At 36.4% G+C, this 13,478-nt stretch overlaps 1 protein-coding gene across 7 annotated transcripts in view; it reads right to left on the bottom strand.

Moving 5' to 3' along the window:
- Positions 1-13,478, bottom strand: part of WDFY3 (WD repeat and FYVE domain containing 3) — a 288,472-nt gene that overhangs the window by 29,423 nt on the left and 245,571 nt on the right. For all 7 annotated transcript variants that reach the window (XM_037030828.1, XM_037030821.1, XM_037030851.1 and 4 more), the window contains 6 exons: positions 10,675-10,823; positions 8,848-8,968; positions 8,250-8,335; positions 5,578-5,658; positions 2,014-2,068; positions 1,644-1,763 (listed from right to left, as the gene is read on the bottom strand). In XM_037030828.1, coding sequence (XP_036886723.1) covers positions 1,644-1,763; positions 2,014-2,068; positions 5,578-5,658; positions 8,250-8,335; positions 8,848-8,968; positions 10,675-10,823 — 612 coding nt within the window. The remainder of the gene's footprint in view (positions 1-1,643; positions 1,764-2,013; positions 2,069-5,577; positions 5,659-8,249; positions 8,336-8,847; positions 8,969-10,674; positions 10,824-13,478) is intronic.

Below are 13,478 nucleotides of genomic sequence, written 5' to 3'. Positions count from 1 at the left end.
CATCACTATACATCCTTTATCCTCACCATCATAGATACATATGGTGGCAACAGCAGACAGTGGCGACTCGTAAATGTGCTAGTATCTGAGGGGTCACCTTGGCAGAACTGGACTCCAAAACAAGGCTATGTACCTACAGTTAGTCTCACGTTACAGAGAGGTGCACGGCAGTTTGTGAACTGATTCAATTTGGAGGCAACTGCTTTAGAAATTAAGTGTTCACAGAGGAAGGCACTCAGGATCCATGTTTGGAGAGGAGTAGGAGTAGGAGTAGGAGGGAAAATCCTTCCCATTCTTGGCAAGGACACAGGAGGAGACTTTGGACACAAAAGTTCCCATTCATCTTTATCCTCCATCACCCACATAACCAGATAATCAAATCTCCTCGCTGTTCTGTTCCCCTCTTCCTCTGTTTCACTCTTACTTCACTTCTGAGCATTTCCTTCTTACAGGTGATTGGGAAGTGAAAACAGAGCACTCAGTAATTCGTTCACATCTAAAACACAGTGTCAGACAAGATCAAGTAACTTTCCAACTGAGATGGAATTTTTTAGACTACCTACCACGGATTATCTCAAACGCTCATTTCTAGTTGACGCAACTCACATATTTGCAAGGAAACCCAAATTTACCTCCTGAAGGATTTAAAAGTAGAAATTTGAAATATGCACCTGTGGGATATTTAATTTGTATTCTTTTTATAGGGCATAAGACTGACCAATTTTGCCAAACTTATATTTTAAAAGCCCTGGGCAGGAGAAACTGATCCACATTTATATAAGTCAAGTTAGTACATTTGTCCCCTCAAATTCTATATGCAAAATACTTAATTAATTGTTTTTGTTAATTCAACAAACGTTAAAGTATATACTAAGTACCAGGCATTACTCTAGATGTTGGGAATTAAGAGACACATAAGATAGTCTTAGCACTCAAGGACCTCAGTCGAGTAGGGTCAGACACAAGTCACAATTATGACATGCTGTAAAACAAAGTACCACAATATATCTTCAAGGCAGTGTGTGAATCCAAGAAGAGGAGAGAGAGGGCAGAAGGCTCCCCAGAGGTGATGCTTATGTGTGTCTTGCAGGGTGAAATGGAGCTAGCCAGGTGAATCTGTAAGTGGGAGAGCTGTGCATGAGCACTGGGGAGAATTCCACACCAGGAGCATAGTGGCTGCAGAGGGCAGACATCGGGAGACTGACAGGGTAGCCCAGAATAGCAATCCTGGGAGTAAATAAAGGATAGATTCATAAGAGCTCCTTTGTAAATGGAATGCTACAGAGGTTTTTAAATTCTCTTCAAATTGTGATGACGACTCACTGAATCAGTTTAAACAGAGGGATGACAATTAGATTTGTGTTTCTGAAACTGGCTACAGTGTAGATAAGAGACAGATATCCACCAGTGGATACAAACTGATTAGCACTTAAGAAACCAAATAGAAGTTATGAACTAATACCCAAGAAGTTTGTCAATTACCCACATTCCGTATAAGCCCAAGCTAAAGCTCTTCTCATCTTCTTGGAATAAGTGTTGCTGAGAACATTAAACTATAAAGCAAATAAAACAATGGAGCCATTGCATTATCTTGTAGTTACTTTAAAATGTGTTCCATTTGCACAAAATGATTTGAGATTTACCTCTGAGTCGTAATCTGCCAGGATCCAAGGAAAAACAGGATATTGCATGAGATCATTATACGATCTGCCAGCCAAAGTGTTCAAGTGCATCAAATACTGGAAGTTACTTATTTCACCTCTCTTGAGAAAGATAAATAGAGGTTTATTTTAGAGCAATCAATTATCTCCACTATATTCACTTTAAAAAATGTTACATGAAAAGTGAGGTAAAGGACAATTTCTTTTCTTACAGATTTTAGAACATCAACATTTTTTCTCCGAAGAACAAAAACAACACGTTTTTTCTTATGGTACATATTTTACAGGTCATTAAAATGCTTTTAACTGTATGATTTACAACATCCACCTATAAATTATGAAGGAGGCTTACCTCCCATCTCTGAGTGACAGACTTCTCTCCAACCAAAGTGCTAAGCAACCCAGATCTGGAAACAAGAAATAATTAAACTGTAGGCAATAGCATTTTATTTTTTATTTTTATTTTTACTTTTTTAAAGATTTTATTTATTTATTTTTAGATAGAGGAGAAGGGAGGGAGAAAGGGAGAAATACATCAATGTGCGGTTGCCACTCACATACTCCCACTGGGAACCTGGCCCACAATTCAGGCATGTGCCCTGACTGGGAATCGAACTGGCAACCCTTTGGTTCTCAGGCCAGCACTCAACCCACTGAGCTACATACTAGCCAGGGTGGCAATAGCATTTTAAATCTGACTAATCATAATGTTGAAAATTTTAAGTCACTCTTTCCTGGAATTTTTCAAACTATGGAGGATCTATTATTAGGCCATAAAATTGGTTTAGTGGGTTACAGTTAGCAATTTGAAATATGAAATGACATGGAATCAAACAAAAGGAAATAGGATATTGGAAGGCAGCACAGATAGTAATGGAAAGTATTTTCAGCACATTTTATCTTAGTTTTTCTAACTCAATTTGTGTCCTGGGATGCAGTATAGAATATATGAGGTCTGCCTGGAAAGACTTCAGCCATTGTTTATAAAATGAAAATGGTTCACCCAACATTGATGTAACCTGGCAGCCAAGGAGAACAGACTGGAACGTGCGTGCAGCACAATGACGACCTCACTGTACTAGTCAGAGGGGGACAGTACACACCACGGAGTGAGCATGGGTACTGTGTGGCTGTCACATTCAAAATCACTGAGTAGAGCAAGGAGAATGTGCATCAGACTCTGCATTAAGCTTGAACATTCCTCTGCGGAAACTATTTGGATGACTCAGAAGGCTGCAGCTATAGGCAATTGGTGACTGGCAGCTTCATTGTGGCAACGTGCTCCCTCGCACAACCCATCTCCTGCAGAGTTTCTTGGTGAATCATCAAATCACCCAGGTAGCCCAGACCTTCTTCAGCCCAGATTTGGTTCCCTGTGACTTCTGACTTTTCCCAAAACTAAAATCACCTTTGAAAGGGAAGAGATTTCAGACTATCGATGAGATTCAGGAAAATATGATGGGGCAGCTGATGGTGATTGGAAGAACTTTGTGAGGTCCCAAAGGTGCCTACTTTGAAGGGGACTGAGATGTAACTGTCCTATGTATGATGCTTCTTGTATCTTCTTTTTCCCCTCCCCCCTTCTTGTATCTTCATTAACAAATGCCTCTATTTTTCATATTACATGGCTGGATATTTTCTGGACAGGCCTTGTATTTTTTACTGTGGTTTATGGCAAAAGAATTTGAAAAACATCCATCTAGTCCAACCTTCTACCTTTTCCAATAATCACTACATAAAAGGAGTTAAATACATTATGTTGCAATAGCTGAAACAGTATACAATATCTTACATGTAACAGTTGCATGGCATATTTCCTAGAAGACATGTTGATAAGTGAATGAGAGTATGTATATACTGACAGAAAAGTCATTCCTGCTCATGTCATTCAATATTATGGACTTTTTTTATAGCAGCCTTTTCTAGAATATTATAACGCCCCTCTTTAGGCTTAACAGCTCTATAACATTGCTAACTAATATTTTGAAGATTAAAAAAGTGGTTACTGAACCAGTAAGCAAACACTTAATTATATATTTTTTTGTCTGAAAGGAAATTAATAGACTCAGCCCAATGGTACAGATACCACTTTGCACTCCTGGACAAATTCTTCCCATTAGGAAAAACGGAACAGAGGGCACCCTCCCTCAAAAAAAAAAAAAAAAAAAAAAAAAAAGAGCTACGATCACTCCTCAAGTTTATAAGAAAGGGAACAATTAGAAGACTAAAGCTGGAAACGAGTATCTGCTTCTTGCCTCTGAGCTTTTAGAAGTTCTTTAAGAACTGCCAATTCAAGGCCCTGGCTGGTGTAGCTCAGTGGATTGAGCGCGGTTCAATTCCCAGTCAGGTCACATGCCTGGGTTGCAGGCCAGTTCCCAGCAGGGGACACACGAGAGGCAACCATACATTGATATTTCTCTCCCTTTCTCCTTCCTTTCCCCTCTAAAGATAAATAAATAAAATCTTAAAAAAAAAAAGAATTGCCAATTCAGCACAAACAGTAGTAGCAATAATATAGCAAGCTGAAGATTATCTGGGCAGGTAAAAGTACTAGCAATTTGACCACAAATAGAAAAAAGGCTTACTGTGCTCTCAGGTAGCCTTTTGCTTCCTGTGTTTATATTAATAATGCGGATGACTAGGAACAGAACATGTTTCTGAGGTTGACAAAAGCATATATTATTTAATATTTATGTTTGCTAAATCTCAGTTAAAGAAAAGTAAAAGTAACAACCTAATGAGAAATATACTAATTTAATATATTTAGATATAGACAGACCAGGACTCAAATTTTATGTATAAATTACACAATCTCCACTGAAGTTTTAAGTCATTTTCTTGCATGTTGTAATAATTCATTTGTAGCCAAAAGCAGTGCTTCTCTTCCAGTGGATCATAAAGGACTTGAAGTCCTGTGTGACCATAAATCGAGGTGGGTATAGGGATCCTTAAAATGGCTACACCACCTAAAACAACTTTCTAAGAGTAGCAGCAGCTGAAAAGAGCAACAGGAACCATTGACAGGTTTGAACACATAAAAGTGTAAGTTTAAATTTAAATGTTAAAAAAAATTAAGAGGAAAACTAGGCAATTTGCAACAAATATAACAAGCATAACAGTAATACATTATTTTAGAAAAATTCCATAAAAACTAATAGTAAAAACTCAAAAGGAGAGGTTAACTATTTAATTACTATGGTGGTTATTTCAAAATATACATAAAAATATCAAATCATATTGTACACCCCAAACTAATCAAATGTTGTATGTCAATTATATCTCAGTGAAAAGAAAAAGTAATCAAAGACCATCACCACCACAAAACTCAGAAAAAAAAAATGGTCAAAAGTTCTATGTAATTCACAAATGATGATTTTAAGTGGCTAACAAAGATTTACAGAGCTCTAGTACTATTAATAAAAGAATGCACATTTAAAAATTTAAAAAAAATATTTAAAAAATTTTTACTGATTAAAAAGTTAACAAACATGTTATGAAAATAATTAAACTTATTCACGAACAGTGAAATATAAATATGTATAATTTTTATGGAAATTCAGTTGGTTTTATGTACTAAAACTCCTCAAATTCACACCCCTTTATTTTACTAAGGGGACTTTACTCTAAAAAATAATCAGGAATCACACTTCCATTATTATGACAAGGGAAGATGATAAAAATGAAATACCCACAAATAAAAGGATGTTTTATACATATGATAAATAGGCAGCAAATACAGTAATATTTCTGAAGAATTTTTTAAAGCAGGAGAAATATTTACATAAAACTCTGAATGGAAGAAGAATAGAAATCTGTACAGTGTATACTCAATTATGCATGCAGACATATATGAATGCTTAAAAGACTCCAAGGAAATTGATTAAAATATCCTAATTTTACTATTAAATCAACCTACCCCTGCTCCACACTTGTGTTTGGTCGTTGCCCAGATACGGACTCTGAACTGTCTGTTAGAGATGGCACCACAGCCAAAAATCTGGAATATTTAAAAACAGCATAGAATTAGACATGAAACCTTAGATAGAATCTAATGGGAGCTTAAGAAAGGATGGATATTTATTAATGATGGCCACTCTGACAGGTGTGGGCTGATATCTCATTGTGGTTTTAATTTGTATCTCTGATGGCTAGTGATGCTGAGTATCCTTTCATATGGCTTCTGTATGTCCTCCTTGGAGAGGTGTCTGTTCAAATCCTTTGCCCATTTTTTGACTGGATTGATTGGATTGTTGAGTCATGTGAGTTCTTTATCATTTTGGAGATTAAACCCTTGTTTGATGTATCATTGGCAAGTATGTTCTCCCATAAAGTTGGTTCCTTTTTCATTTTGATAATGGTTTCTTTAGCTGTGTAGAAGCTTTTTAATTTGCTGTAGTCTCATTTGTTTATTTTTCCTTTATTTCCCTTGTATTGGAGATATATTGTCAAAAATACTGCTCCAAGTACTGGCGAGGCTGTGGAGAAAAGGGAACCCTAGTACACTGTTAGTGGGAATGCAGACTGGTGCAGCCACGTGAGAAAACAGTATGGAGATTCGTCAAAAAACTAAAAATGAAACTGCTTTATGACCCACTGATTCCACTGCTGGGAATACACCTTAAGAATCCCAAAACACCAGTTCAAAAAAACTTATGCATCCCAATGTTCCTAGCAGCTCTCTTTATAGTAGCCAAGTGCTGGAAACAGCCTAGGTGCCCATCAGTAGATAAATGGATGAAAAAACTATGAGTCATCTACACAGTGGAATAGCAGACAGCAGAAAGAAAGAATTTCTACTCTTTGTGACAGAATGGATGGAACTGGAGAATATTATGCTAAGTGCAATAAGCCAGTAGGTGAAAGACAAATACTGTATAGTATCACTTATAAGAGTAATCTAATGAAAAAAATAAACTAACAAAGAAAACAAAACCAGAGGCATGGAAACAGAGAACCGACTGCCAGCTGCCAGAAGAAAGGGGTGGGAGGAACGCTGCAAAGAAGGGGAAGAGACTGGTCAAAGAACACGTACGAAGGCTCCATGGACACGGACAACAGGGTGGGGATGGGCTGGGGGAGTGGGGAGAAATGGAGGAGGGGAAAGGGGGAAACTGGGACAACTATAATTGAATAAACAAGAATAAAATTTAAAAAATGGATGGATGGTTCATTTACATCTTAATTGTTGCATTTACCTCTCCATTTCCCAATAAATGGCAGGCAACAGGAATACACAATAGTTAGAATACTGTTACAAAAAACGGATAAGATAGTGCCTTCCAAAGCCAAATAACAAGGTCCACAGCAAAATCAGTCATTAGGAATTTTTACCTACGCTGCCATGTTACTGGAAGAAAAGGCCTTGCAACACTAATTCACAGGAATTGAGCGAGCTTAATGAAGTCCCAGAGTGATTAACAGCTAAGTATGCACAAGACATGAAGAAATCATGATAGCTAAGCAAACGACAGGACAGACATATCACTGAACAAATGAAAGTACATACAAGATAAGAAACTTATGTGACACTCTTACAAATTTTTTTCAGAGTTGCCTATGATGTCAATATCAATTTTTTAAAGGCAAAGAGAATTATGCAGAAATTCTTGGAGTGAATGTGGACACAAAAATTTCTCAGAGAAAGAGAAACATCTCCTTGTAATGGTGTCTAGTTATGAAGAATAAACAATTTCTTAGTGTTGAAACAGTATCACTTTTAGAAATTAATACCAGATAATTAAAATTTCAGTCACTTTATTAGTTCTTCCCATATGTGAATTATCAATCCACATGCACAACCCCTTGATTCAAAGAACAACCCATCCCCAGGTGCTCGCTGGTGATATTACTGTAGTGTAGTGATAAGCAATGCTGCTTGATATTAGTCATTCCACATGGCAATCACTTAAAATACAAAACTTCCTTTACTCCAGTGCTGGCTGCAGCATCTATGCCACCCTTCAAATAGTAAGAGGAGGTCTCTCATATCTACTATCAGTGCACAAAAGCCTTACTCTCCGTACATCCAACAAAAATACCTTTGAGTGCCATGGATATGTACTGTTTTTTACAATGTAAATTGTAAATATATTTTATAAAAAGTAAAGTATATTTACATTAGACTGACTGCTTTATTTTGTTGTGCTACTTTTTCAGTGATGAGGGCATCCAACTTCCCTTCCAAGTCCAGAGAAAGTCTCATATGAATCAAAGGTCTAAGGATACTCCGTCTCTTTATTCAATGTGAAGAAAGCCTGTTTTGAACCTAAAGTATAATTTTTGAAGCTACAGCTTTGGCATCCATTTTTACATTTGTAGGCATAGGATTTAGTGATGAAAGTAGCTTTTGAGGATAACTATACTTACCAGAAGAAAAAAAGGCATTTCAAAATAAAATTGAATCATTATAAAACCTAGCTAGAAAAACACTGTTTTAAAGAGGTTGGCAAAAATGAAACAAACATTTTTCTCAAATAAGTTAATTCACTGATCTAAATTCTAGATTTTTAAAAACCACCTAAACTGATACTAGTTTCCCTTGCATCTCCTCCCAGGATAGCATTATAAAGTATCTGTAATAAACAGTACCTTTGATAGACTTTATTTCTAATTCCTTTCTGAAAAGCAAGGAGGTAATTTCGTCCATCTCCAGAGAAAACTTCCACAGCAATAGGCTGAAATGATCAGAGAAAAAAACATTAAGAAAAACAAAAATAAGGTTATGTATGAACTTTTCCACTATTAATTTCTATAATGTTGAAAAAAATTAACTCACTGAAGAACACTGAGTCATAAATTTCTAGCAGATTCTATTACAAAATAAACAGAGCCAATTTGTTGTGAATGTGTTCTCACTTTGCTTCTAAAATATTTAACAATAGAATAATGTTAAATAAAATAATTATAAAGTTATAACTTTGTAAAAATACAAGGGTGTAAATTTTAAATTAAAAGGTAATTTAACGTTTTAAGTCATATTTTTTTTAAAAAATGCATTATACAGAGTTATGTGCCCATGCAATATGAGTTTGCTTATCACATAACCAAATTTAAGGAATAATCTAAGAAATACTCTAAGGGATATAACGCAGGTCCTAGAGAGGGCTTTCATGGCATGTGTCAATTTTAATATGTATTCTGAATGAAGGAGCACAACAAAACATTTAGTACTACTAGATCAACCCACCTGCAGGAGATACCTCCTCTTATGTACCTCCTTGATATCTTCATATGCAAAAATGCTGCATGTTCTCTTGAGCTGACTGGGGCCTTGCCTGGCTCCTCTAGGGATAATGGGCTCATGCATACTATAGGCATCCAAGAAAAAGGACATAAACAAAAACACAGCAAGAGATAAATTTGCAGTCCAACAAAAGCTGTTATTTTTAACACATAAATAGGACTGGGGAACAGTATATCAGAAATTTCAGTTAAAAAAATATGTTTAAGAGAATAATTTGTCAGCTACCTGGCATATAAACCACCTCCTTTGCTAAAGTTAATTTTTAAAAATCCCATTATTGCTATCAGGGTCAACTTATCTATCAGGCAGAGTACCTAGGTCTAAGTACTTCTAGAAGCTCAAGAAAATGTTTTAATTTCTTTTAAAATCAGAAAAATATTAAACTTTTAGGTGACAGAAAATATTTTAATATATGATGCAAATATATTCATCTTTAAACCAACAGTCATAAAATACAGTTTTTAGTATTTTTATATGGAGGAAGAGGCCCATGAAAGTCATAATGTGGCCCTGATTGTTGCTGAAAGTAATTATTTGAAATATCTCCTGGGAATGAACTGCAGAGACCATGTCCACTTCACCAGTGTAAGGTGTTCAAAATGTCAAAGGGAGAGAGGAACATGTTAACTTTCTAAGCCTTTAGCTTTTGATCGTCCTTCTATCTTTGTCTGGTAGAAGAAAAGGAGATGGATAAAACTCACTTAATTCCTGCCTTTGCTGCAGTCACACGGCTTGTAGGGCACTCAGAAGACACAGATGCTCTTTTCTCTGTTAGAATGCTGTGCGGCTACCTGCGTTTTCTCTACAACTGTGTTTGTATAGATATTTTAGTGCTTGGGAGGCTGTGGAGAAAGGGGAACCCTTCTGCACTCTTGGTGGGAAAGCAGATTGGTGCAGCCACTGTGAAAAGCAGTATGGAATTACCTCAAAAAATTAAAAATAGATCTGCCTTATGACCCAGCAATTCTACTTCTGGAAAGTTATCCAAAGACTCATAACACTAATTTGAAAGAACATAAGCACCCTATGTTCATGGCAGCATCTTTTATAAGAGTCGAGATTTGGAAGCGGTCCAAGTGTGCACCAGCAGATAAACAGATAAAACAACTATGGGACATTCACACCATGGACTACTACTTGGCCTTAAGAAAAGAAGAAGGTTTCACCCTTTGTGACAGCATGGATGGATCTGGAGAACATTATGCTAAGTGAAATATGCCAGCCAGAGAAAACCAAACACTATATGATTATACACTAATGAGCAATTCCATTACATATGGAAATGTAATGAACAAAACAGAGACGGACTCACAGATAGAGAGCAGGCTGACAGTTTCTGGGGGTGGGGTTAGAGGGTGGAGGGAATGAGTAAAAAAGAAAAAGGACTCATGGACGTGGACCACAGTGTGGTGGGTGTGGGGGTGGGGTGGGTGGAGGTGGAAGAGGGTATTAGGGGAATAAATTGTAATGGAAAAAATTCAAAAACAAAAAACAGGTCAAAGGAAAAAAATGGAAGAACAATTTGCAAATATAAGGAATTTTGTGTCTAATGTTATTCAGCCATAAAATTTTATTTAGTTTTCATTGTGATATAACAGGATTTTCTTTATTATCTGTAAATAACAATTACCCCATGAATATTTAATAACAAATACACACAAACTGAAAGGTAATATTATTTAGAACACAATTTTTGGATGAACGAATCTATTTGAATATGTTGTTTTCTAGGGATAGCTGTACTTTGTGTATCTTCATTCATTTACTTACTTTGGAGGTAAAGTCTCAATGTCTCTTATTTCCCTTGTTGCTGTCATTGTAAATCCATCAATCACATAAAAATGTTCTTTACCAAAAAGGAGTAGCCCCTCACTAGTATCTAGGCCTTGTACTCGAGCACAGCGGTACATGTGTTGGATCTAGAAAGGAAACCGTACAACATTCATTAACACAGATTTTTTTAAAATCTGAGATAATTTCTTTTTTGATGTAACTGAAGCAAAAAGTTTTAAAACATGTATTTCACGGGCAAATAGGGCTTTACCGAGTTGTTGCTCTGTGATGGCATCCCCTGAGCTAAGCATATTAAATCTGAGTTTAAGCACAGTGGGAAGAATCTGCTAAGACAGCAGTTTGATTTGCAGCTGATCTCAGTAAAAGGAAACAACCATTCACTCCTATCCATCCATTCATCTTTTTCTTTCAATATTCACTGAGTACTCATTATAAGCCAATCACATATGTTCAAGGTTCTACCAGTGATAAACGAGTTAGATAATGAGGAAGACAGTCAACAAACTTGGCAGGAAGGGTATGTAAACATGTAAACAGATCAGAATTGTGCCTTTTGTGAAGCAGGAGGATACAGAGTAAAAAAGGTCTGCAACCCTGGCCAGGTAGCTCAGTTGGTTAGAGTGTCGTCCCCATAAGTCAAGGTTGAGGGTTTGATCTATGGTCAGGGGACATACAAGAATCAACCAATGAATGCATCAATAAATAGAACATCAAATCAGTGTTTTTCTTTCTCTCATAAATCAATAAATAAAATTTAAAAGAAAAATGAAAAAAGAAAAAAGTCTGCAGAGCCTAACAATCCTGAGTGAATTAGCAGTTCTGTTACTTATAGATTTGGCCAAGCTTCCTAATTTCTCTGGGCTTCTGTGTCTTTGTAAACTTCAAATGTACACTGGCTTGTCATGAGAGCAAGATAATGTACATAATCATGTTAGCAGTTGTTGGCTGTCTTGTCTTCCACACAGCTCACTTCCTTTTTCCATAACAACGTTTGGAACTAGAGCTGGGGTATTTGTCCCTATCTGCTGTTCCAACCTGGATCCTGCCTGCCTGGCAGACTGTTTGCTGTGCTTTTGTAACAAGCCCAAATTGGCAGTAGTAGTCTTTCCCTCATAGAAGGAAGGAGTTGCTAAATTTCTCAATGTATTGTCTTCTTTCCAATGAGCAGGATATGTTCCTAGTAACAATTCTTTCTTCTTTAAACTCAGTTCAATATGAGTCAAGGAAAAAAATTAACAACTAATCCAGAGGCAAACAAATGTCAAATAAATGTCAGTTTGAATATACTTCCTGCACTACTGAAACTTAAAGCAATTGGAGGAAAAAGTGTGCTCACGATATTAAAAGTTTAACAAAGACAGCATTAGAAAATAATTTTCTCCAAAATACACAAATATGAGTCAATTTTCATAGCCACATTTGAACTACTTCAACAATGAAAACACAGAATGTTACAGAAAAAACACTGATGTATTTTTTAAATAACTTTTTCATAGTGTAACATGCATACAGAAAAATGTTTTTCATAAATACACAACTTCAATTTTCAAATGCTAAATATAATGCAACCAGCATCTAAATCAAGAAACAAATTTTCCTAAGATCCCAGAGCCTCTCTTCTGCTTCATTCATACCTAATATACTTGGGTTTTTAAAAATATTCTCATTCTAGATTAACCAGGACATGCATTCGGACAGAATTTTAAAAATTATATTCTGATTTCTGGTTACTACTTTTTAGCGGGTAAAATTTCAAGGGGTATTCCAAGATCTAATATAACTGGCAAAAAGACCATCCTTTATAAAGAGGATAATCACCATATTATTTATTCATTCCTTTATTCATTTATCCTTTTATTTATTCAACCAACTGCTCCTTCATTCAAAGGTTTATTGGGTGTCTGTTAGGAGACTGGAGCTGTGTGAAACAATGGGACAGAAAAAGAAACAGCACCTGTCTGTCAGGAGCTCTCTGGGTACGGACAGAGACAGGCACAGGAACAAGTGATCCTGACGTGACAAAACACAGTATATACACAAGGCGTTACAAAAGCATAGAGGAGAGGTAGCTAATCAAGCCTGACATGGCAAAAACAGTCAAGAAACACTTCTCACATTTGAGTATGAAAGACATCTAATCAATGAGGCTGTATCAATGGGAGGTACAAGGAGAGGTTATGCAAACGATGGCGAGAGGGGCATTTTAGCAAAGGTGACAGTGAATTATGTGCAGAATGAGGAAATAACACCACAGATGCTGGAAACTGCAAGACACAAAATACTGCAGGAGGCACAGACTACAAAAAAAGTCAATACAACGAACTTGGAAAGATGGGCAAGGTTTAGAAGGTTGAGAGAAATGGGAAGGCAAGGTAATATTCTATGAGTGAAGGAGAGTAGGGGTCAGGTACAAGGCTGCAGGAGATGGTACAGACTGGCTGAAGCTTCTTGAATGTCGTTTCTGGAATTATAGAGGTGTACAAAAAAGTATTAATACAATGCCAGAGTGGGTTGTGCACATGAGTTTGGAATAGAGAATTACAGCAAGAACTGCAGTCTAATAAAGGTTGTAGAAGAAAATAGTGAACTACGTGTCAACTGTTAATATTGTATCTGATGAAATTTCGCGCTTTTTAGCATGCTCTGCTAGATCAGACAATCCAGAAGATGGCATGAGCAGAGTACTGAACCCAAAATGTTGTTTAATATTGTATTTCATCATAGAGGCTGAAATATTCATCTTCTGCCATCCTATCAACTGGTCTTCTAAAATGGAAACA

This window comes from Sturnira hondurensis, unplaced genomic scaffold (genome assembly GCF_014824575.4).
Source record: "Sturnira hondurensis isolate 20B ecotype Veracruz unplaced genomic scaffold, ASM1482457v3 Scaffold0001721, whole genome shotgun sequence".
In the NCBI taxonomy this organism is placed as follows: Eukaryota; Metazoa; Chordata; class Mammalia; order Chiroptera; family Phyllostomidae; genus Sturnira; species Sturnira hondurensis.
The sequence above is the reverse complement of the archived record's forward strand: the minus strand, read 5'-3'. Positions and strand labels throughout refer to the sequence as shown.